The sequence below is a fragment of the Vespula vulgaris genome, chromosome 20 (genome assembly GCF_905475345.1).
Source record: "Vespula vulgaris chromosome 20, iyVesVulg1.1, whole genome shotgun sequence".
Classification (NCBI taxonomy): Eukaryota; Metazoa; Arthropoda; class Insecta; order Hymenoptera; family Vespidae; genus Vespula; species Vespula vulgaris.
The window spans coordinates 1427739-1453717 of record NC_066605.1 but is presented as its reverse complement, the minus strand read 5'-3'; the positions used below and the strand labels follow the sequence as shown (position 1 = coordinate 1453717).

The 25979-nt window shown below is 36.8% G+C and overlaps 1 protein-coding gene and 2 long non-coding RNA genes across 5 annotated transcripts in view; 2 read left to right on the top strand and 1 right to left on the bottom strand.

Annotated features, from left to right (window-relative positions):
- Positions 1-25979, bottom strand: part of LOC127071115 (uncharacterized) — a 34322-nt gene that overhangs the window by 1826 nt on the left and 6517 nt on the right. The window lies entirely within an intron of this gene.
- Positions 1185-2984, top strand: LOC127071117 (uncharacterized). The gene is made up of 3 exons (XR_007784839.1): positions 1185-1273; positions 2162-2601; positions 2726-2984. It is a non-coding gene; the product is annotated as an uncharacterized LOC127071117 (long non-coding RNA).
- The window catches only part of LOC127071105 (putative uncharacterized protein DDB_G0277255), a 39928-nt gene continuing 22279 nt past the window's right edge, over positions 8331-25979 (top strand). Inside the window, exons 1-2 of one of the 3 annotated variants that reach the window (XM_051010022.1) lie at positions 8331-8843; positions 9770-9997. In XM_051010022.1, the coding sequence (XP_050865979.1) occupies positions 9794-9997 (204 nt within the window). In that variant the 5' untranslated portion in view covers positions 8331-8843; positions 9770-9793. The other 2 variants (XM_051010023.1, XM_051010024.1) reach the window with 2 other exon arrangements.

The window sequence follows — 25979 nt, the reverse complement described above, 5'->3', positions numbered from 1 at the left end:
TTATTTCAGTATATAAATATGTATATATATATATGTGTGTGTATACATATATATATATACCTAAGAACGAGTTCGCATATAACGAGGGCTTAATTCTCTTCTCTCACGCAATTCAGGAAGGCCGTTATACACGAAGGACGCTTCCCACGTTATCTCTCGCGTCAGTTGTGCTCGGTATACCAAGCGCTTATTTCGTTCGGACGTATATATGGATGATAACATATGTAGTTACGTATTATAAGTGAGTTGAAATTGGTATGATAATAAATAAATATATACATACATATACACACACACACATATATATAACATAAGAATGAAATCAATGATTATAGATATTTCGATGAGACCATATCAATTTTTTTTTCGCAGCTGTTTAAATACAAATCGAATAATAATCGATTCCCGTACTTCCTATACAAATGTCCCTTTTACTAACGTATCGTTGAAAAGATTTTATCAACAACAGAAAGAGGAAACACCCGTTGCTCGTTGCTGAGATACAACGAAAGCTGTTAGAAGACGACAAGCGCGAATGGATTTACGATAGGTTCCAAGTATCCTCGTGAATGGCTGCTGTTACTCCTATGTAAGAATTACGTAGGTGTAACAAGCATACACAGATAGAGTTAAAGTTATAGTAAGGATCACGTTGAGGATAGTTCGTGAATCGATGATACCAGTTTCGGTTCATCGAGGTCACACGAGACGGTCACGCGCTACCAGTTCCAAGTTATGACGCTTGAGACACCTACGTGTCCCTTTCGGAAGTTCGAATTTCTAGATCTTCTATGTCGGCGATGGTGTTCCAATAACCGGCCACCATAACGAAGAAACCAATGTTTCTAGTTCGCGTCATGTCGTAATCCCGTTAAATCCGCGTTACGTCTTTCCACTATCTTTATCTCTCATTTGCGAGAGAGAAAACTTACTAATCATAATTATTTCTCGCGAGTTACGTTAACAGATATCTACATATCTAATTATTTTTAAATAATAAAGTATTATCTCTTTTTTTCTGCCTTCTTCTTCTTCTTTTTTTTTTCAATTGACGTTGAATTATGTCGAAAAGAAGAACGAAAAAAAAAGTGAAGGGAGATAATTTTTTGCTCGAGAGTTATTTCGAAAAAAAAAAAAAAAAATTCGTGTTAAAAATAAGATGACGAAAGGAATTGCGTAGAACAATCTCTTACGTAGCGTTAGAATCTTGTAAAGAAATTGCGATATAAGGACCGTTTTCTATTGCGTCTACGCAACGGACTCGTATTAGAAGGTAGGTAGACACGCTGACTAGCTGGTGTACCCACGCACGAACTTAGGACACAACAACCAACTAGTACACACACATACGCACGCATACTCGAAATCAAACGATATGCCAAGTGAGATTCAACTCGTTCGAAAGGGTTGCGCAAGCGGCAAAAACTCTTGCGTGCAACAGGCAGATTATGAGCACGTTCTTTTTCCGGAACAATTTTAATAATAATTGCCATCATATATATATATGTGTGTGTGTGTGTGTGTGTGTGTGTGTGTGTGTGTGTGTGTGTATGTCGTTAATTATGTCAATGAGAAAATACAAGCCCACTCAACCGTTTGATGTCGTTTTCAGATTTAACGGTATCGAATCATCGCGATCGAAAGAATATAGAACGAAAGGTATTACGTAAATGAATTACAAATTTCAATTTCACTTTTTTTTTCTCCTTGTTTTACTTTCTTTTTTTTGTTTTTTTCCCCTTCATTTCTCTTATTTCTAATGATCGAACGAGAACGGACCGTATCCAAACGGAAGTACTATACTCGGTTTAGTATTTTTTGAAAAACTTTCCTACCTTTCTATATCAGATCTAAAAGATCAATCGAAAAGAACACGCTAATAGTATGAAAATAAGCTACAAAGAAAAAAGGATACGGGGGTGGGGCCTGATCGTGCTTATTTAACTAACGTTTGAAGGAAATAACTTTTCAAGGAAAGCATTAAAACCTACACGCGTTTGTGCAACTTTCTTTTTATGAACGCATATATTTTAAACATGATTACCAACTGTAAACGAACTATTAACGTTTCTTTCTCTTATTTTGTTCTTTCCTTTTTGCTATCATTATTTTCAGCTTTTTACTATGATCCGATCAGCTGATCGTTCACATGTTTTTACAGAAGAGAACACCTCCTAGAAGAAAAAAAAGAAGAAGAAGAAGAAGAAGAAGAACGTTCGAAACGATCTCGAGAAACAAAATCACGATTATTTATATTTCCATTTCTCGGTCATTTTTTAGTTACGCTTAGGTGATCAAAGTTCCGCCGGAAGTCGAATTAAATTACCTTGGTGGAAGTAAATTTGAGCGGAAGTGCACGAAATAGATGCTCGATGCAACAGATCGAAGCGACTGTATTGTTATCCAGGAAATAGAATATTCGTATAAACATAGAAGAGGGTAAAAGAGTGGGAGGTGGTAAACAATGAAAAAAAAAAAAAATTTTGTAAAAATGAATAACCCGGATGTTCGCAAAATATTCAAAGATTATCGGACATCATCGGTGAAAATATTGAAAAAACATCGTCTTAGATAAAATTTATCACGATGGACCATAATATCGTAAGGAACGTTTTATCTTTCCTTGATATCTTTTTTATCTATTTTTTTTTTCCTTTGTGTAATCGGTTTTTATCAAAGTACCTTATCGCGTGAAAATGGACATAGTAATGGCCTGTGTTTGCAGGTCTTCGTTACCAAGAGTGGAAAGTGCAACAACCAACAGGGACACACCTAAATAAGGGCGAGGCCTTCGAAAGGGTGTGTCTCCCACATTTTTATTTCTTTTCGACCCTCCGATGGTCACGCCAGAAGAATTCAACCCCTAATGGAATAATCATTTTAAATGGATCCACCGACGTATTAATAAATAGATCAACGAGATGATCATACCACTTTGTTTTGTTTTGTTTAAATACCTACATCTCGTCTAGGTATAATCTATCTATCCCAATGTAATAGAAAGAAAATAAATAAAGAACAATACATACATGCACAAGGTGTTTTATAAAGAGCTCAACTTGTGGACGTGTCACGTTTCTATGGACTATGATAAATTCGCTGACGAGAACGATTTATGTCCCTTTTAACGTCCATTGTTCGTGAAAGTTAAGCCTGTGGGCGATCGAGTTTTTGTTTACACTCTGATTTGATTCGTCGTTGTTAGTCATAACTTATTCGTCATAGTTATCTGTACATGCGTATATAGGTATATGAGATAATATAATCCAACAAATTCTGACGTTACATCTTCCGATTCCAAAGACTATAGTACAACAAAAGAGAGAAAGAGAAAGAGAGAGAGAGAGAGAGAGGGAGAGATACGAATATCCATGATGATTTTTTTTTCTTTTTACGAAATGTTTCTATTCGTTAAATAATGAATTTATTTCGAATTCGATTAATGTTTCGTGTCGCAGTATTTTTTTTTCTTTTTTTAAGAGAAGACTTTCCGGTCTACTATTAGCAAACCCAACGTCAGATGTTCACCGGTTGCTCTTCGACGCATTTCCGTCGGATGTTTTAAGAAATCCTAATGTTCACGAGGCGTGTAATGTAAGTCAATCATCCTTGAAAAAGATATAGAATCTGACCTACATATTTAATGCCACTCCCGAATAAATTGCTTTATGGGGTGAGGCGGGAGAAGAATCCAATTAATTTATAACACAATGTACCTATGTAAGAAGATTCTTTACGATTATTACGAACGCACGAACGAAGAAATTATTTTTTTTCGACGTCGAACATAAACTTAACTCGAACATTAATATACAATATAAATCAATCAGGAATATCTATAGGAAAAAATGTCGATCGAACAATCGACAAAATCAAATATAATTTATCGCCTTCATTAAATTTTGACAGGAAATCATAAATTTCTATCAGCAGGATGACTAGACCAGTATTAGCAGACGCTAAACGATCCTTGACGTAACTATATAAGCTCAATCTTAATCCAAAACACTAACCATAAATTAATAGTCCACACCTGGTCCTTAATAACGATCGTCCGATCCGATAAAATCTCCCCCTCTTTTTCGTCGAAACAGCCCTTTGAAACATACTTTTTCAAGTATCTGAAACGAACAGAAAATTCAATGAAAATCATCTTCCCTTTTTTTATTTTTATTACCAATTGATCTCATTCATACTATATAATCAAATTGAAACGTTTGTAACAACGAAAGAAAAGAGTAAAGGAAAAAGAAGAACGGTCAATGAAAGACGATATATGTACTACTTTCAGTTGAAAATACGAAGAAGGTGTACTTATATTATCATCCCACCCATGTGCGTGTCTTTTTTCACAAACAGATTGTAGGAAGTAAGAAGACATTTTTTTAGGACAAAAAAGGCCCTGTTCATTCTTGAGAAAAGAAAAGAACAAATATACAACGGTACTATGCACGTTTATCGTGCTCCGTGAAAGTTCTTTTTTTATATATATATATAGTACATAGTTACATTTAATAGTTGGATTTTATTAGACCCTAGAATATTTACTTTCGCAAAGAACCTTATCTTCCACGCTTCTGACTATTTCGTAAATATTTGTTTATTTTCTTTTCTTCTCACACCCCCAGCCTTTTTTACTCCACGATAATAAATTTACACCAGAGAGATTATTTAATTCATTCAAATTTTACCGACGATACAAATATAAATACTACAATTAAAAGTACCGCTTATAATAATCTCTTAACGAAGAGCGAAAGTAACACCCATGAGAATCCATAGATGACCATGGGAAAATACAATCCTATTCATTCGAGTTCAGGAAACGGTAGATAACCACTATAACCAAAGACCGGAAGACGAATCTCGATATCGATTTGATATTGTACCTGGTAACAGCTAAACAATGTCATCGAGCTAAAAATGGTCTCTTTTAATTCTTAACAACAGAAAAGTTATATTTGCAACGATATGAAAATATGTGAAAGTGTATAAAAAATAAAAAAAAAAAAAATAAATAAATGAGACAAAAATTTCTTTTCTTTTTTTTTAAACAAAGATGAAGAGAAGAAAATTCAAGAGGAAAATAAATCGGAAGCACGGTGGTGAGCAAGTTTATCCTTATAGGACATGTACATCTCTCTCTCTCTCTCTCTCTCTCTCTCTCTCTTTTTCTCCCTATGGTATGCACGTCGACACTGCCTATGGGAGTTTGGCAGCCGCGGTCCAGCTTGGTGGGTCTCATGGTGTTGCGTTACTTTCCCACAGGCGAGGAGGCTCTTCCTTCGTGTGTGCAATTCTTTCTATATACGCCTACTATGCACCTGCATACCTACATATCGTACACACATATACATATGCATCTACTACGGTACAAGTACCGTGTGCTCTGCGCATCGAGCACGAAGAAAAAGAGAGATGGGATCCTAAAGAAAGAAAGAAAAAGAAAAAAAGAGAGAGGGAGAGAGAGATAGAAAGAGAGAGAGAGAGAGAGAGAGAGAGAGAGAGAGAGGCACGCATCTCACCTTGCAAGGCGAACCTGTTCGTCAGTACCCGAAACCAAAGATCACCGTAACACTGAGTGTTACGGCCTGAAAATTACCTTCATCCTGTCTCGGATCTTTAAATCACGAAATTTCAACTAATCCGATCAACTTAGATATCATGTAATTAACAAAGATCCAATGTACGAATGATAATTATAAATAAAAGAAAAATTTTTCGATGATTAATTCTAATTTCCAGATTTGGAATGTCGCGAATTTTCAAAATTTACACTGAACAAATCCAACTAATTAGATCAGAGTTGAAGTAATATTACTGAAGAGAAAAAGAAAAAGAAGAAAAGGAAAGAACGACAAAACGAGAAAAACAACGTACGTCGTATACTTGTTGAATTTTCATGCTTGCCGATTGCAAGCAGATGCAACGTGCATTTCGCTAGCGTAGCTAATTGAATTTTCTCCTCGAGATCGTCTCGATGGAAGCCAGACCCCGCGTGGCACGAGTTTCCTCGACAGGAGACTCCTTGTTCGTGACAAAACGTATCTCGTTATCAACTACTAGACTCGGCCGAGAAGATTTGTTAAAATAAAAACGTTTCGCGTGAAGATCTTCGTTCTTACCAAAGAGGGTAGAAACAAGAAACGTCTAAGAATTTTCAACGGAGCGAATTCAAACGTGAACTCATCCTTAAGGAATATTAAAAGAAAAAAAGAGAAAAGGAACAAAGTTTTTAAACCACACAAAAATAAAAAACAAAGAGAAAATGAAGAAAGATAGGAACAGAGACAAGTTCGTAAGATACAAGATTTCTGATTAAAACTTCCATGCACAAACGCTTTCTCGATGGATTAATCATCGGCTTCCGTCTTCCGTGTGAAAAGTGAAAATCGTTTGGGAATGTTGAAAACATGAGAAATCCGAGGAATAAAATTTCTCAATTGTGAGAAAAATTACTTTTCGAAGATTCTCTTGGCCTGTTCTTTCGTCAGTCTACCTGTTTCACTCCCCTCTCAACTCTCAAATTATTAGCACGGAAGAATTTTTCGACGTTCTTTATCCTTTCTCTACCCTACTCAAACTAATCCCTCTTTCTATGATCTTTTTGCTCTAGGAAAGAGGAATGTTTCACGAGACAATTTCGATCTTGTTCTTTGCCAAAATACATTTACGAAAATTTACGACTTTCAACTTTTTTTCATTAATAATCATAGACTTTTTATAATAAACAAAGGAAAAAAAAGATTGTTGTTAAATTTAATTTCCGGCAATAATGTCGTACATCAAGTCGTAAAAAATATTTCTTTTTTGTTTTGGTCGAACGATCATCACGTAGGAGTAAACCATTGCTTCGGTGTGTATCCTTTGTTCCAGCATATATCTACGTAAATAATTTCAATGATCGTCTTATACATATCTATATACACATAAGGTGGTCAACTCATAGTTTTACAATCTGAAAAAAAAATAAATGAAAACAACAAAAACCGTAGCCTAAAAAAGCTTCGACTTTTCGAATCACTTTTGATTAGGAAACTTTCGACTCGAGCCCGTGTATGCATCTGTACAAAAAATTTTATCGTCCTTGAACCCCCATTGAAGAAGGAAAAAAATGCATTGATATCCGAAGACGAGAGACACTAAAACGATGTCAAAATAATGTCTCCTTAAAGTCTTCTCTCGTTTTCGAGCCTTCTTTTCATTGGATTATGTGAATGGAATAACTAATAGAATATAAAATTACCGGACGTGCACGTTCTTAACGATCGTTTTATGTGTGTGTGTGTGTCTGTGTATGTTGTGTTTGCGACGTTCCTTTTTCACATTACGTACGCATGTACCTTATATATTCGACAGGGTAAGTACATATGCGATCGATCGTTGCTGTAATCGACTTAGCCTAATTTATCCTCTTAGGAAAGTTAACTCACTCACAGTTTCCCGTTTCGTATCTCTCGCGATCTAACTTTCCACATTGACATTCCTATTTATTTCTTAAACTACTACTAATTTTGTAAGAAAATTACTTCATTCGTTATTTCATTCTTTATACCAATTGCAAAAATGATAAGTATTCCTCAAAAAACTCAACTCGAACCCATGAAGGCAAACAATTCCTGAAGTCACTGTATCGCGCATTATTAAAAATCAAATTGATTTGAAAAATATTTAAGCACGCCCCTACTCAGGATATAATAAAACAATTATATATGTAATACTAATAAGTATATAAAAAAATTATTAGTAAGAAACGTGCTTAGCACGATGAAAAAAATAGAGAAAGAGAGCGAGAGATAGCAACGAAAGAGAAAAACCAACAAATCCGAGAAAAAAAAAAGAAAGAGAAAAAGAACAAGAAGAAATCTAAGAAAAGGGCCTGTACTTAAAGTGAACCTTGAGTAGGCTTGCTCTACCGTAACAAGCCGTCGTTCTGGGTCCGAGTGTGTCTCGTAAAAGAAAGCAAAGGGTCGGCGAACGAAGGAACGTTTGCGTGGACATACGACGTCCATGTTCCTGTTCAACGAAAGCAGCAAAACTACGCCCCCGCACCACCGACGCTAAAACACACACACACACATCTACGAATATATCTACAGTCATACGTATCTATCCATCTCCATCTCTATCTCTGTCTCTCTCTTTTTCTCTCTGTCTCTCGATGTCTCTCTATCTATCTCTCTTTCTCTTGTCGAGTTTTCTCTGAAGCTAGTATATCGCCATACAGGAAGGTCGTTCTCTTTCCTTCGCTTGGCTTTTGAGTTCCCGCTTGGTCGACTACTACTATACTATAGAACGTGCAGCGCTACTACTTTACTCGTTCGCGCGGATAGTTAGTTCTGGCGCAGCGCTCGTCGCGTGCACTTCGAATGCGCTCCGCGTTCGTTCATCTTCATCTCTCTTTTTCTGTCTCTCCCTCTCTTGCTTTCTGTGTCGCTTCATACATATATATATATACATACGCACATATATATGTATATAACTTGCTCTCGCTTTGTCTATCATTATTTCTCTTTCATATATATTTTTTTTTTTTTATTTCGAAAAGAATATGTTCAGCTTAACGATCGTTCTTATTTCTACGTGATAAAAGGAAAGAGAAAAAGAGAGGTAACGCTTGAAAGAATTCGTGAATTTTGTGACACGTGATATGATTATCGTCTCTCAGTGCTTGTTTGTGTTCTTATCATTCGATTTCTTCGTTAATTCTAATTCGATTGGATTGTGAACTTGCTTCGATGATTAATTTAAAATGATTCTTCATTGTCGTTGAAAGGGAAGAATTTTTCTAACTTGTTTCTTGTCCTCCGTTCGTTAAAACACGACGATATATATTTGTAAAAGTGAGTATAATACTAGAACCACTTAATAAAGTTTTGATATAATTTATCGAAACATCCTCTTTCTCTCTTTCTCTTTCTATCTCTCTTTCTTTTTTTCTCTTTCTTTGATTGAAGATAAAAATACCAGTTTTGTCGGTCGGAATTCTTTTACCATTTTCGATTTCATTCAGAACTTTCGTTTGTATTAGAAGCAAAAACTTATGTATGAAAAGAATAAACGATTAATAAAACTCTCGTGTGTTATTAAATGGTTTTTTTTATTTGGACTTCTTCGATCATTTCTTTTTTAATTTTCTTGACACGCATGGACATCCGGAGGTACCGGACAACACTCTGATTTCACTTGGACTTCAAATTATATGTATATACACACACACACACACACACACACACTTTCAAAGTCATTCCCCTCGACACCTTTTTCTTTTCACTCGCAATCACGACATTCCTCCGGTAATTACCGTATATCCTAACTCAATTTCTTTCTGTGCAACAACTATGAGTGCCTGCAAATTCGATAGATTGAATTTTTAAACAAACTTACAAGTCACTTTAAGATCCTCGTCATTTGTAATTCACTAGTTCCTGCTTAGGCAAAAATATAAAATTGACAATGTCTCTCTCTCTCTCTCTCTCTCTCTCTTTCTATCTCTTTCTCTAATTTCTATTCCTAACTTCCTGTCTTCTAATTGTTTCCGACGTATCTAGGATAAAACGATTATTCCAATTCAAAGAAGAATCATAGTCTTTTGCTATTAACCCGTCCATGATTCGTAGTACGCTTTCACTGTGCACCTGAAACCCTACGATTCAAAACCTTGAATAATAACGAACAAAATAACAGATTCGTTTATAGAAATTTTCTGATAAAAGATATTAATGTCAAGACAAAATTTATGATATGAGAATGGAAATTAATTTTTCAGGTAAGATCGTGATTAAAAAAAAAGATGTTGAAGCACGTGTCGGTGTCGCCATGGAGAGGGCGAGCAGACAGCGTGAGTCTCTCTTCGAGCGGGGGTGCGAGTAGTTGCGGAAGCGGAAGTCCAACCCCTGGTCACACGCCACCACCGTCGAGAGCATCCTCCTGTGCGTCTTTAGCACCCTTGACCGCTCTCTCGAGTTTTTCTCCGGCTGATACAGCACCACAACAGGTAAGAGAGACTCATAACGAATCCCATAAATTTAGGATCTTCTTTTATGACAATTAAGTGTATCGTACCTAGAAACAGTGTAGCATTTAAAAACTGTGGGAAAAACTGTCCTCTATTTCTCTCTGTTCTAAAACGAAGAAAAAAGAAAAGCAAAAAACAAGCAAAACAAAAAAGGTGACTTAATTAAACGAACAATGAGAACGAAATGATAATATCAAGCGTGACGAGAGTAAAACGTTTTAATATTTCTCGTGATACTTTTATTAACAGCTGTGGATGACCACGTGTGTCCTTGTACGACGATGACGATAACGACGATGACGACGACGACGACGACGACGACGATGATGATGATGACAATGATATTATATGTATGCACTGAGAAGATTAGCCTTTTTAATCCACATCGTTCTCGTCTATGTAACTAGTAATAATTTAGCAGCAATGAATTCAGCTTCGACGAAAGACAACACTATGATAACGACTTGTTTATCAACTCTTTATCATTATCGTGTTTGAGAGAGAGAGAAAACGTATCAACAACAACAACTTATATTCATATCTATATATATATATATCTCCGTAATCTTCCGAATGAAAAGCCACAACTTCTCACGACGATCTTCGAAATGTTTCTTTATCTCCCTCTTTCTTTCCCTCTCTCTTTCATTCGTTGCACAAGTACAAGACGTGCGGTTTCGCGTCCCTTTTTGCGAGAAGAGAGAAACATGAGTCTCTTGAGGGCCTTCATCCTAACGCAAGATGTTTAAGAAGGACCCACTGCTGCTTATTTTTCTTTTACATCTGCTTCTCGACACACACACGTGGGATTACTCTCTCTCTCTCTCTCTCTCTATTTGTCTATCTCTTTCTCTTTCTCTAAAGCTTACGGAAATAAAATTTTTCATCCAGTTAGTTAGCTAATAGTCCACCGAGAAATCATCATTTCGATGATTTATTATATTAAATTAAATACATACTTTCTAAGAACCAAAGGAATATCCGTCCCGAGTAATTTTTAGCACTCGACTGTGGCAACACTATATTCTTGGCTTAATAATTATTATTATAATTGTTGGATTATATGACTCTTCTCCAGTCATTATTCTGTTGCTCTTCTCTACGCGTGCAACCATCTTCTCTCTCTCTCTCTTCTCTTCTCTTTTCTTTTAATACTCACGCGTAAATACAAAGAATTTTTACTCTGTTCAGACAAGCTACACTCTGACCCGTTTCACACGCGACTGCGCAAAGGTCGGAGCAAACGCACCGTTTCTTCCGTTAGATAGTCTCTCTATTAGCTTCGTAATGACCTTTACTATCTAAATTCATTTTTTCTTTCGTTTTTAACTCTTTTGCAGAAAAAAAATTCATACTTTTCCAAAGCTTTTCCTACATTTTCTAACCTTTCATTCAAACAGTATAAACTTTCAAGTATATTTACTAATAAAAAAAGAGCATACGTTTTCGCAAACATGTCGATCTAGAAAACACGTGCGAAAATTTTATTCGTCGTGAACAACGTGTTAATGAACGAACACAAAACTCTTCAAAGTTAATTTCAACTGAATGGGGTACTCGAAAAGAGATCTCTAAGTATGAAAAGAAAACTAAAAAAAAGAAAACCCGAAAAAGACAAAAAAATTAAAAAAAAAAAAAAAGAAAAAGAGATCCTTCTGTCGGTAAGAGAATATAAGTGTTAAAAGCGAGTTCCCTCGTTTTAAAGCAAGCGTCCCAAGCTCGTAGTAAACCTTCCATCTTTTTTGTCTCTCTCTCTTTCTCTCTCTTGAACGAAGAATTCTCTGTGAGAACCCCGCATACCGAGCGTCGCACATTGCGGCTAACTCACAATGAGAAGTGAAAAACTATACGAGCTGCGTTTACCCTTGCGGATCCACTTAATCGCTCTTATTCTATCTCTTTCTCTCTTTCTCTCGTGGGTCAGTATCACTACTGTGGTAAAACTTGACGTAGGAGTCCTCTTTCGAATCTCGTTTCATTAAAGAAAAATTCAAAATAGAAATCAACTATTTTCAGCCGGAAATGCAAGGAGAAAGCTGTTTAGATATTTTTCATTCTTCTACTTCTTTCTTCTAGCGCATTCTTTTCCTTTATCTTTTTTTAATCTTCTACGAAAAGAAATAAATCCAAAACAGTGCTCTATAACCTGTAATAAATGGACTCTACATGACATATAGTATGTCGCGATCGTACTTAACTGTTTCTGTTTTGTCGAATTTCCTTCTCGAAAACCAAATGCCTCGTCATGCCGATCGCAAAGTTCCATTATAAACACTGACGATAAATGCAACGTCATGTGCATCGAGAAAGGTAGAAAGAGGGTGAGAGAGAAAGAGAAAGAGAGAGAGAGAGAGAGAGAGAGAGAGAGGAGTCTGCGATCATGAAGGATCTTTCTCGATTAGTAACGGCCTTTGAACGAATGGAGGATAAGAAGGTAAAAAAGGCGAACCAACTTATAATCCAATGGTTTTGTCCATTCTCGCATTTTCATCATTTTCTTCTCCTTCTTCTTCATCTTCTTCTCTTACAACGATTAGATTAATTGCTAAGACGTATCGCACAAAATGCAAGTAGTCCAGTAACCTTTTTCTCTTTCTTCAGAATGAACCGTTATAGCTGTGAAACAGTTTATAATAATAATAATAACAATAAAAGTAATAATAATAAAAGAAAAATATTACAAACAATCGATGCATCAATTAATACGAATATTTCTTCGGGATTCGTGCAGTCCTTTGTCCTCCGATCTTAAAAAAAAAAAAAAACAAAAAACAAAAAACAAAAAAAAAAAAGAAAAGAAAAGGAAAGAAAAAAGGTATAAAAACCGCAAGATCTCGAGGTAATCCAATCTCATGTAAAAGTCTGCTCATACTAATAATTCCAGGACAGGTACGAAAGCGTGCGGCAAGTTTCGTTCCGCTGTTGATCCCTGAGCCCAGAGTAGGTAGCCCAACCAACACACTCTGCTCCTCTCGCCCTCGCACAACGACATCCGGCGCGGTAGCGCGTGTTTCCGCTTTTCTTCGACTGCGAGTTTTAACTCGCGACTCTATTGCACAAATCTACACTCTCTGTTCTCATTTGCAATCGGTTGCTTTTTCAAAGTTTCCAGAGATATTCAAGACTTCCCTCAAACCTTCCTCCCACCCCTCCCCCCATTTCGAAATCATCAGATTCTTACAAAAATCTTCGCATCGATGATTCCGCGTGAAGGTCGATTCCCAAGGACACGAAGGGTCTTAAAAAGAAGGAGAAAAAAGGAGAAGAAACAGAAACAAATAAAAACAAAACGGACAATACCTACTTACTATTCCATGCATGAGAATGATTCCAAAGAACTACGAATAATTAAAAACAAGATTGCATTGCTTTAGTTTTGGGAAATATATCAAGTGAAATCTTTCAAGTATCTCTCTTCCTATATTTTTCAGTGTTTTTCTTTCTTTCTTTCTTTCTTTCTTTCTTTCTTTCTTTCTATTTCTTCATCCATGTACATACCAGGAAGCGAAAGTAGAGGGTGGACATGATAAATCGTCGACCGTGTTAATTATCACGTGCTGGGTGTCTAGCCCGCATCATGGCTAGCTACTATACGAGCGATCTCGTCAAGGTTTTCTCTCTTTCTCTCTCTCTTTTTTCCAACATGAAAGGTTCTTGTAGCGTGGATCACAATGGCCTGTAATCAGGATACGACTCATCCGGAGGTCCTTGCCCAGAACCAAGGATACTTCCCTCATCATGTGGAATATTAAATTGCGATACTTTTGTTAAGTCGATATCGATTATGAAATTCGATAAAACGTTAATAATATTCATTAACGATAATTAATTAACAAGAATCAACTTAATCTATTTAAAGAATTTCAAAGGAAATATTTATAACCGAACAAATATATCTATATAAGGATACACGATTACACATTATAATATTAATTAATGAAAAATTAATGACGTTATCGGGCAATTGCATATGTAAGCATCTTATGATAATCTATTTAAGGAATACTGAACGACCCTTAGCACGTTCTTTCACGAATAATTATAGGTTTATTATAAGTCGACCGAAGAGGGACTCCTCGTTCTCTTTCGTTCATTCGACTCTCTTACAAAAATGAACTCTCAGCTTGTGATTCTTAAAAGAGTGAAAGAGCTTAAGTAAACATGTTTTCACGGTATAGAAAGGAGAAAGAGAAAGAAAGAGATCTAAAACATCCTGAGAGATCTTTTTCCATCGAATAAATATTCGAGGAAAAGAGAAAAAAAAACGAAAAAGAAAAAAGAAGAAAACAAAAAAAAAGAAGAAGAAATAATCCAGATTTTGTTCTCGATTTTGAAAGATCGACGAAATCGATCCGATCCGATCCGATTCGATTTGATTCGATCGACACGGTCACGAACCTTTCTACGATGTCGTCTCGTTACGTCCAATTAGTACCGAGAATTAGCTTGGGGCTTTGGCTTCCGTCGCGATAAAGAACCCCGTTCGGTCGCAACGCCATTTGAAATAAATAAAATCGTAAAATGGTCTTCTTCCCGGTTTATCTGCATCCTCACTGTCTCGCCGTTATCTCTGTTCTCCCTTATCTATGCCGTTTACCCGTTTTTCCACGAAACCTAGAGAAGAGGAGAGCCCTCGCCTATCGTTCGAAGTAAAAAAAAAAAAAAACGGAGTTAGGTCGTCGAGTCAATTAAAAAAAAAAGAAAAAGAAAAGTGAATAAAAATAAAAACAAAAAAAAGAAAAGAAAAAGAAAGAGAAAAAAGGAAGAAAGGAAAAAGGGAAAAAGAATTTATTCGTCAAAACTGAAGTCCTCCGTTGATGATAAACGAATCGTATCCAGGCGTGACGAGAATGATCCGCAATGAGATGTATGTGACGTAACACGAAAAAAGAATGAACTCTTTAAGTTCGATATTTCATTAATTCAAACGCCCCTGTGAATAGTTGAAACATTGATAATAACGAGTTTATTGCTTGCGATGATAATAACGTACGTACGTCGCGACGTACGCGTTATTGTCGGTACGATAAATAAGAAAACTAATGGGAATAGTACAAGTCTCTCTCTCTCTCTCTCTCTCTCTCTCTCTCTTCTCTTCTCTCGATCTTCGCGCCATTCATGGATACTTGATTGAAATTCCAACACTCTATTCCTCTTATTTTCAATGTAAAATCTTTCGCGATTTATTGGAAGGTATTAATAAAAGAAAAAAATAAGATGAAAAAAGAAAAGAGATAGGAAAAAGAAATTCAATCAACTTTTTCAAATCTAATGGGCGTCTGAATAGCGTTCAGGTAATTCCCATTGAAAATTTCGATCGGTCGATGGATCGAAAGATTGCAACTTCAACCTTGTCTCGTAACATTCTGCCACGAAGAACGTTTCTTGGCCAAGGTCAGCTGGTGATAATTCCAACCGATTGAAATGGTCGATACCATACACTCTTTCGCACACACAGACCGCGCGCGCGAGAAGAATGAAACAACGTTACATCCTTGATTTGAGAAGTAACTGCAAACCGGAATTCGTTGCTTAACTAACGGCCGCGTAATCGTTTATTACGTAACGCTCGACGATTCCTCGTTTACCTTCCAAGTACGTTCAAGAGATATAATAGTCGGAGGTTTTGCTCGGATGAACTTCGCGAGACCGGCTTAATAACGTGCGTTTAATTCATCATCGAGCTTGAAATTGTGCTCGAGGCTAAGACGAATGATCGGCTCTTGAATGCATCTTGGATTTTAATTTAGGACGAGTTTAAATGCATAGATTTAACGCGTTGAATAGATTCAAATGCCATTCGTATGCCATATAATCCTCGTTTCCTAATAGTCCCACAAGTTTCGTAATAACTACTTTTAAAAATCAATCGATTAACAATTAATCGATCGATCGATCAAACTTCAGGTCGATTCGTAGAGATTACTTGAATTCCTCGAGCATGAATGTCGTTGGGGGATTGGTCGTGTGTAGCACGAGGTGAAAGCATAAGTCCGCACGTGGTCCGTCCGTTGCAATACGGGAAAGTGTTGTTGCGAGTATTGGTACGGGGAATTCTCACTAACCGGTTGATCCCGGATGAATCAATAAATTTTCTTTCTTTATCTCCATCTATCCTTGATCTACCTCGTTTCAATCTCAAGCGAACAACCAAATTCAAATCATCCTCCAAATTCTTTTTCTCTCTTTTTGTCTCTTTTTCTTCTCTTCTCTTTATCATTTTACTCGACAAACTCCATATACGTCCGTTCCTTTTCGTTTTTATCGTTGGAATTTATGAATTCTCATTCAAGATAAGTACGAGAGATTCTTAGAAGTAATGATTATATTTAGATGATGCTTTTCCTCGATCCATCGACTCTCTGTATGAGATTACGATGTTCACATTGCGAGCACGTGCTAATGCATTCGCAATGTGTATACATACATACGTACGTACATAAGTACGTAGGACACATCGTGGTGTTTAATAGTCAGGCGCCAAATCGGCTTATGTCACTGCGAAAGTTCGCAGTAGAGATGGCAATGGTGTCACTGAGTAGGACGACAAATTGCATTCTAAGAATCTCACATTTAACGTCCTTGAGAACAAACATACCGAGAAACTAGAAACATTTCGTACGAGTATCCTTAAAAAAAAGACCACCTGAACTCTTCTTCTCTTTCTTTTTTTGCTAACAAAGATCCAGTAAACGGAATCCAATGGATATTAAAAATCAGTAGGAAATTGCATTCTAAGAATCCTTTCGTTCAATATCCTAAAGCACGAATATCAAGATGCTCGTAAAGATTCTGCGAGTATCCTCGAACAAACCTCTAAAAAAAAAAAAAAAAGAAGAAAGAAAAGAGAACAAAAAGAACGAATCAATCGTTTAAATCGAACAATAACCTAGCCTAATCTTTCCAACAAAAGTCAAAAGTGAAATCGAACGGACTTTAGAAATTAATACCTAAAACTCATTGTTTTCCCTTTTGCACTATATTTACGAATGACCCATTCTTTCTATCGAAGCTTCTGTTCCCTACGAATCGAACATCTGGCGCAAGAACCAAAAAAAAAAAAGAGAAAGAAAAAGAGAAAGAGAAAAAGCAAAACAAAACAAGACAAAACAAAACAAAACAAAACAAAAAACAAAAATATAAAAAAAGGGTTAGGGAGAGAAGAATTGCGGCGAGTTCCCGGTTCCCTGCAGATGGCCGAGCTTCTCCTTCGTGCAACGCCGAACAATGAACGATTGCGACACTTAACATTCTTGGCGTATGGCTTTACGGAGCTCGAGGCTCTCTGTCTCTCTCTTTCTCTCAGTTTGTTGGATGGGGTTCGAATAATGATACCTTGAGAGATCCTGACTGTACAATGCTCAAGGGCCAAACCTCCCTAGCCCTCCACGTCCCTCCCCTCTCGACTCTCTCTCTCTTGTGCGGTCAAATAAGAAAAGAAAAAGGAGAATAAAGTTAGACGGCACGTTTCCTTGGTGCCACTTCCGATCCCAGAAGAGAGTACAAAGACATCGATTCTCGAGCGATCCGGTCTACGAGTTCGATGGAATCAAATAATTGTCAAGGAATTGATCAAAGCAGTCCCTTCATCCACGATCCAGTTAGTTCTCCTCCTTCGATCATCTCGATCAGAATTTAACTTTAACAATACACAATGGTGGTACTCTTTCAACCATGAATCATCACGTTCAAGTATGACGACGATACGGAAATCTAGAAAAGAAAATTTCCTGGCTCATCTGCCCGCTCACGTATCAGGAATAATAATAATAATGATAATAATAATAAGTACGTAACCTGTTCGCGAGTTAACGTGTAGGTAGGTACCCCAAGACAAGTTAGCCACAACGAGATAAAAACTTTCCGTCTCTAAGAAAGATCCTAGAGAGTCTCGCGTTACTCGCTCGACCGCAGGAATTAATCATCTCGTTTCTTCCTTGGTCTCTCTCTCTCTCCCTCTCTCTCTCTCTCTCTCTCTCTCTCTCTCTCTCTCTCTCTCTCTCTCTCTCTTTCTCAGGATCACCCAACGTTTTCTATTCTGCTTTCGATTCTCAACGTTACCTGCTACTGCGAGAGATGTCTCCCGGTTTTTATTCTAAGAAGCAAGAAAATCCACTTGTACCGTTAAGGGACTCTTTCAAATTCCACATCCAAGAAATATACCAAAATTTCCTAAACGATTTTTCAATAGAAATTCGACGAAAAATGAAAGTGGACGATACATCCCTTTAATTTATTTTCTTATCTATTCGATCTTGTTCGATACTACCTATTCTATCGAAAAGTTACGATGCACCAGTGAAACGAATCTTTTCTTGTCATTAAGAAATAGCGAGTAAATGGTGGATGGTCCGACGGTATAATATCTAGAGGACTGGTCCGACCATCTGGCATACAGTGGTCCCATTGACTCTTTCTTTTACGATGACTCCACCTCTCCCTCTCCTTTCTCTTTCTCTCTCTCTCTCTTTTTCTCTTTCTACATCGTTTCCTCGCGTCTCATTCTATCTCTTCTCGATATCAATGAACTCAGCGTTCAAGTATACGTCCGTTGTGTGATAACCGAGTTTACTCTTATAGGGCTAAAAAGCAACTTTTATAAATTATAATCATAATAACGTCTCGCGCGTAAACCACACCTACACGTTTTCATAAATTTCACCTGAGCTCGTATTTGTCGCGAAATATTATGACGAAAGATTATTAGAATGATCGTCGAGCAATAAAAATCCAGTTATCCTACATCAATGTTTACATCGAACACTCAATCGTTGTATCTGTTTCCTGTTGGAGACTTTCAAGGTCGGAGACACCCCCGCTCGTCCTAAATCTACGACGAGGAAGCGTAAGTAAAGGGTCGTACCTACTATTACATACGCGGGATCGAGCTTAATAGGGTATGACCCGTTGATCCATAGAATATTGTGTCTCTGCCCGTTCAAAGGCTGACCGGATGGAAGATAGAGAAAGAACGAAGGGTTCGAGACAGCCGGAAGTTCGATCCGTGTCCTCTGTACCAAATACACGACGGCTGCTGTTCATTCGCTTCGATGCAATCGCATTTCGTCCTAAAGTGGGTTGACCGGAAGGGATTCATGTGGATAAACGATAGACATATCCTGATCGTCGAATCTTCTCGTACCACAATTTTTTTTTTCAAATATCTTCTTCAAGAGCAAAGAACTTACAGATAAAACGTGAAAAAACAGAAAAGGATAAGAAAAGTATCAACACGTCGATCGTCGAACAATTCATTTTATATGAAAATTGATATGACGTTTCTAATTTTGTATAGATAAAAAAATGTGGAAAAAAGAATACCGTAGTCGTTTTTATATTAGACTTTAGATCTTATTGGAAAGTATATCTTTTAAAAATTTAATTAAACGTTACGAATGAAATCTGAAAAAACATTTTAATTGAAGTTTATCAAATTGAATAGGGAAAATTCAATGGGGTAATGAAACCAACCCTCGTCTTCGATACAACCACACGTTTGATATCAACAAAATTATTTTGCTCAATACTGTCAAATAAATAATTTCAGATATATATATATATATATATATATATATATATATATATATATATATATATATATACATACCCACGTATGTGAAATATATATGAATCTATACGGAGACGTGCATAGACATGAATATGAATATGAATGATTATATATATATATATATATGAAATATATGGAGATACACAGACGTTCGTAAGCAATAAAATAAGAAAAAAAAGTAAATGCATAAGAGGAGACAGATAGACAGTGGTTGTATTCATTATGTCGACGATCTTCGTTAAAGTATTAGACATATGTACATACATAGCATACGCTGTGATATCGTGTGAGAACGGTCAGTGTACCATGTCGGTGTTCACGCTTCTTTCTCCCACTATATAATTCTTTCTCTCTCTCTCTCTCTCTCTCTCTCTCTATATATATATATATATATATATATATATATATATATATTTGTATGTATGCATGGCCCGTTGAAACGCGTAAACGCTCGTAATACACGAGAAGACTCGGTAGCGTACGTGTTACGATGTATTATGAGTTAAACAACGTAATGATAGACACGGCGCCAGCACCAAGGCGTATCTCTTTCGGACTGCAATCTAACGGGTGTCTCGATCATACAACTTTCTCTCTCGACTAATGTTCGAGTGAGAAAGAAGAGAAAAAGAGATATAGACAGAGAGAAAGAAAGAGAGAGAGAGAGAGAAAAGGAGATAGACAGATAGAGATAAAGAGAACAAATCTACTCTGGTACTTCAGAAATGGGAACAAACTGAACGATGAATGATCATACAAGATAAACGATTCTTGTTCAGAGTTTCAAATTCGAGTGTTCCGATGAAAGAGTTAACGTTCCCTACCAGGATACTTCCGGTGCAATGAACTCCAAACTCGTATGGAGAAACTTATTATTGCTATGATGGTAAATTCGACGAGGGAAAACCTTAAACCTAAAAATAGGGCTAACTCTTCTAGAGAGAAAGAAGGGTTCGACAGACTATACATAGGCATTAGTATTTACGATCGAAAGTGCAGGTGCAGTAATGCACCTGCGTAGGACAAGCACCCACTCTTACGAGTATAATAATAGAATCTTGCCTAATAAACCGATAACGTTGTTCGATGTTGATGATGCTGATGTTGATGATTTTTTTTTTCTACGACCCAAGTATCTAAGAATATTGCGTAAAATCAATTTTCATCTCTATTGTTTCGTACGACAAAAAATTTCCTATCTCGCACACGTCATTCGCAACGAAGGAATAATGACCTTTCTTTGTCTATCGTGAGTCGTTTAAAAGAGATGATTAAAAGGATAATTCGAAAGGAACTGACGAACGAGGTGAATCATGTGCCTTCAAAGAAATACTCGTTGTTATACGCGAGTACTTACATAAAACAGCATAAACAGAGGAATCGGTTTTCGTCAAAATTCTGCACGACTTAATATCACGACGTTTCGTTGTAGCCGATCAAGAGGTTAAAAACGGAATTATCTCGATCACCGAATAAGATGACGAAGAAGAAACACGATCGAGCTTTTCTTCTGTCCGTGGAGGATGAATTTTTTGGTCTCGTTGTAGCCTCGCGACTTATTGACACTTGGTCAAGTGAAGTTAAGAGGACGGGTTAAATGAGACATAACAGCGGCGAACCAAGATGACGTCCATTTTATTTTCCACCTATAAGCGGTGGATAATATATCGTCGGATTAGTTGGTAGAAGAGATTCACTGAAGGAAAAAAAGGAAAAGAAAAACAATGTTCATTAATTCATAATTTAATTAATTAATTAACTAATTAATTAATTAAGTTATTTTAACGAAAAGAAAAAAAACAAACAAAAAAGAAGAATTCAGACTTTGATATTTTATGCAACCAATTGTTTTCGTTTCGGTTGGCTACCTTCGTTGTCTTCTTTTGAATTATTCATGCAAGCACTGCGTTAGTATATAGTACCCTTCCCCTTTATTACATACTGAGATAAACTGCCCTTGCCGAGACCTTATCGGCCTCGCTTACGACGTCCGCAGTCAGGTGTGCGTCCTCCGACGATTCCTGGGTGCCGTCGACCGAGAACAAGGGCGATTTTGCGCTCGCCCTGCCGTGACGTGCCCCGACGAAACCATAAAAAGAAGTCGACGAAAAAAAAAAAAAGGAAAGAAAGAAACGTGAAAAAAAAGAAAAAAGAGAACGATGAAGTACGTGTAATCTTGCATGTATATACGGTGACCGTCTTGGATTTAATCTTCTTTCGTGACTCTCTCAAATTTATTTCACGGTGCAAGACCGAAATAAAAAGAAAAGAATGATCAAAAAAAAAAAATAAAATAAAAAAAAATAAAAAAAAAATTGTAGAACTTGTGCATACCGTACCATAGTGCCCTACAAATTCGAAAGAATCTTCATGGATTTTTAAATAAAAAAAGATTTTCAATAAAATCCCCAAACTCCCTTCTCCAAAATCTATCAAAGAAATGAAATCAAACGATTCGCGTAAAACCATAACCTACGATTACTATAACATTTCCTCGTCGTGTACATACTTAAAAAGATCTCGTATTCGAGAGGCTTTAATAGAACTCTCGGCACGCGTGTCACATGTATGTATGTATGTATATATATACATATACAGATAGGTACGTCTTAAATACAAGATGTCCAGAAGCTTACAAGCTCTGAACGTTTCAAGTGGGTCGTAAGTTACGGCTTGTACGACAGCTGTAAATAGGCATCACGTGGAATCACGTATCTTGTCTAGACACAAAAATAAATAAAACAAAAATGTTTTCTTCTACCATTGAGACACAACAAACGAAATTCAATCCTTTTTCGGATCTTTGACCCTAGCCACTTGAAATCTCTAAAAGATTTTGAAAAATATTATGATGAAAATTCTGATTAGTTTTCTTTCACAAAAGTTCTCCCTCACTCTCTCTCTCTCTCTCTCTCTCTCTTTCTCGTGAGCAAAAAAGAATAAGCACCAAGCGGTATCGTTTCTACGAGAGATTAGAATTGTATGTATATAATCGACGGGATGGAAGCAAAATGTCGGCATCGTACGCATTGTTATAGCGGAGAAACCGGATGCGAGCGTTCCACGCACGGTCGCTCTGTGTGCCGCTAATAATCGCGCGCGCGTGTTGGTGGTAACAGGGGACTTAAAGTTGCTCGAGTTGTTCTCGTTTAAAACAATCAGCAACAGAGGAAGGACCAATTATATGGACCTGCTATGTTCTGTCACCGACCTCTACTAATTCACTACCGTATCATAGATAACTTCGTTCGATAATAGAAACATATCTAATCATTATAATCGTCATAAGAAAATCGAATGAAGAAAAAAAAAAGGAAAGAAAGAAAAGAACAAAGAAGATAAATTTTCCAAGATCGTCATTATATATTAATCAACGTCACTAACGACGATAATAATCTTCCTACAGAAACACTTAATCCAATTTGACGAGTAGTTATCATGCATATGATCGATGTTTAACTAATTTAGTTATATAATTCACGTTTGTTTACTTCGTTCGTGTCATTTAATTAATTCGTGAGAAAATCTTTTAGAATATCCGACACCGACTCAACAATTGTACTAAAAATTAACATATTTTTGCTGTACAAAAAAATTGACGATATAAACTCGACGGGACGATCTAGCGTGAAGTAGAAAAAATAAAAGAGAAGAAAAATTAAAGAAAAAAGAAAAAAATTACGAAAGAGAGTCATCAATTTAACGTGCGTAACTAATAGTAGTGTCGTGTCGTGTCGAGTCGAGTCTAGTGAATAACTATCGAAAGAAAAGAAAAGAAAAGACAAGAAAAGAGAGAGAGAGAGAGAGAGAGAGAGAGAGAGAGAGAGAGAGAGAGAGAGAGAGAGAGAAGAAACGCGTTAAAGTAAAAAGTTTTCGCTTTCGAGAGACTCGTGCCGAGAAGCCATGTGTGTCCTTGAAGAAAAAGACCTTAACTAATGCAAAGAGGAACACAAGAGGAGGATTTCTCGTCAGGAAGGAAGCTTTTTCCAGTAAAAGAAAGAGAAGGAGAAGGAGGAGAAGTATCGTATTATATTCCCTATCGAAAAAGGAAGAACATATTGCGAGGGATGAAGAGGAGAAAGAAGAGGAGGAGAAGGAGGAGGAGAAGCAGGAGGAAAAGAAGGAGAAGAAGAAGAAGACTATACAAGAAACACGTAGAGGAGGGCACGCGATACGTGAACATGTGGGCACGTGCTGCCTCCTCCTTTTCTCGGTCCCTTCCTTTTCCTCTTTGTACTTGCGAAAGGAGGACCGGAAAGCGGTGTCAATTGTCAACCACTTTGATGACTGCTAACATGCGACGACTGGACCACTTCGTTCAATGAAACCGAGAACACTATATCTCCCGTGTGGTCCTCTCATCAAAGAGAGATCTACCACGAACGGATCTTTAAGTAAATCGATCGATCGATCGATCCTCTTTTCTTGACCTTATTTACCCAGTACTTTCGAAAATCTAGATATCGATTAACAGTTAATAAATTTATTCAACGGATTTTGATTAATTAATCTTAATTAACGGAATTTATATGTATATAATGCTTGACATTTTTCGATAATTGCTTCACATAAAACAAGTTCCTGGATCGTTTGCATCATTAAAAAAAAGAACAAAATAAAATATCTATACATTTCCGATACTTTGACATTTGCTTGACTTCCTAATGCGATGACTATGACGATGCAACACGTTGACAAATACAGTAGGTCGATATTAAACGTGCTCCTCATTCTAGATCTACCGTTGCAACGGTATTTCGACTCTATTTGCGAAATAATAAAATCGTTATCCTTTTACGTCGATACTGCTACATTAATTTTTATTCTAATTCATATCATTAGTTTTATTCCAAACGAGGACAAAACGAAAGAAAAGACAAAAAGATTAATCTCATGACTTAAAAAGAGAGGACGAACTTTTAATTGAAAAATATCTAAACAAGCAAACAAACAAACAAACAAATAAATAAATAAGATAAGATAAGATAGAGTTAAGAATTAAATGCGTTCATGAAACCGGAAAACACAAGCTTCTTCGTACTAGTCAACGAATAAGAAACGAAAGAGCGTTGACTGGCAGTGCAATTACAATTGCAACATATAATGCATACGTGCACACGTTGGCATTTCTACACTGATACAACCGCCTCCACTCGTTCCAAGAGATCAGCATTGTGTACTCCATTTTCTTCTATTATTTAATAGCTCGCGCTCGTTTGCATTCCATCGTAAATGGATCCGTTCCTCATCTACTTCTCTTCCTTCTCTTTTCCAAATCATCTTCATGATCGAGGAAGACAAGTTTTACTCCTTAGACGAATCAGGAATCTCTCGTTGTTGCAGTTTATTTACGAATATATCCTACTGCCAACGGTTTGAAATAGAATGTTCAACATCACTTATATTTATCAAAGTCTAGATATTTTTCATCGATCTAAAACATTATTAGACTTATCGAAAGAACTATCGATGGTTACTAGTAATTAGTAAAAAAAAAAAAGAAAGAAGAAGAAGATACATACCATAAATAAAAAGATAAATAAATTAGCTGTCAACTTAAAAGATATATCTCGACTTTATTAGATGCTGAGAAAGAGAGAGAGAGAAAGAAAAGAAAGAATCATACAAATAAGGATCTAAGAGAATAATTTTTTTCACGTTCTCAAGCAAAAAGAAATAATAGGGATGAGATGAAAGCGAGGGATTAGGCAAGAGAGAACTCTATATAGAGATCGTCCTGGAAGTTATGTAAACCGGGTCGTGCGACGATTCAGAAAGAGGAGAACAAAAAAAGAAGAGGAGGAGGGCGGGAGGGCTGCTCACACGACCCCCCCGCGACTCTTCGTCGCCTTTGAAAAACCCTGCAAAAGTTCTCTCGTTAAATATACCTATCATCTACGTATATGGTATTGGTAGTAGATATATACTACGTTCTTGTGTATAAGTATACAAGTATAGTTTCGACCAGTCGCAGAAAATTTCCAAGCGAGCGTGCGAATTGTGTCTCCGTTCGTTCGTTCGGCAACAATTAGACTTCCCAGGCTTTCGTGGCTCCATTGTTCCAAGTGTTCGGGAAAGTGTCGAGAAAGTAAGAACGGAAGAAGAAGAAGCAGAAATCCATTTCGAATGTGTTCGGTTCTCATCGACTTTGACGATGACGATGACGAGGATGAGGATATTGATGCCGACGATGAAGACAACGTGATGATCTCGACTGAATCTTGAGACGAGAAGATACGTAACTGTTGTCAATAATAAAAAGAAGAGTGATTCTACGGAATGCAAATAGTAGAAGATCCTTTCTCTGCCACCACTCTACCACTACTCTGCACTTTTCATTTTCTATGATTTTTTCCCTTCTCTTTTAATCAGCTTCGTTTACTTCATATCCTT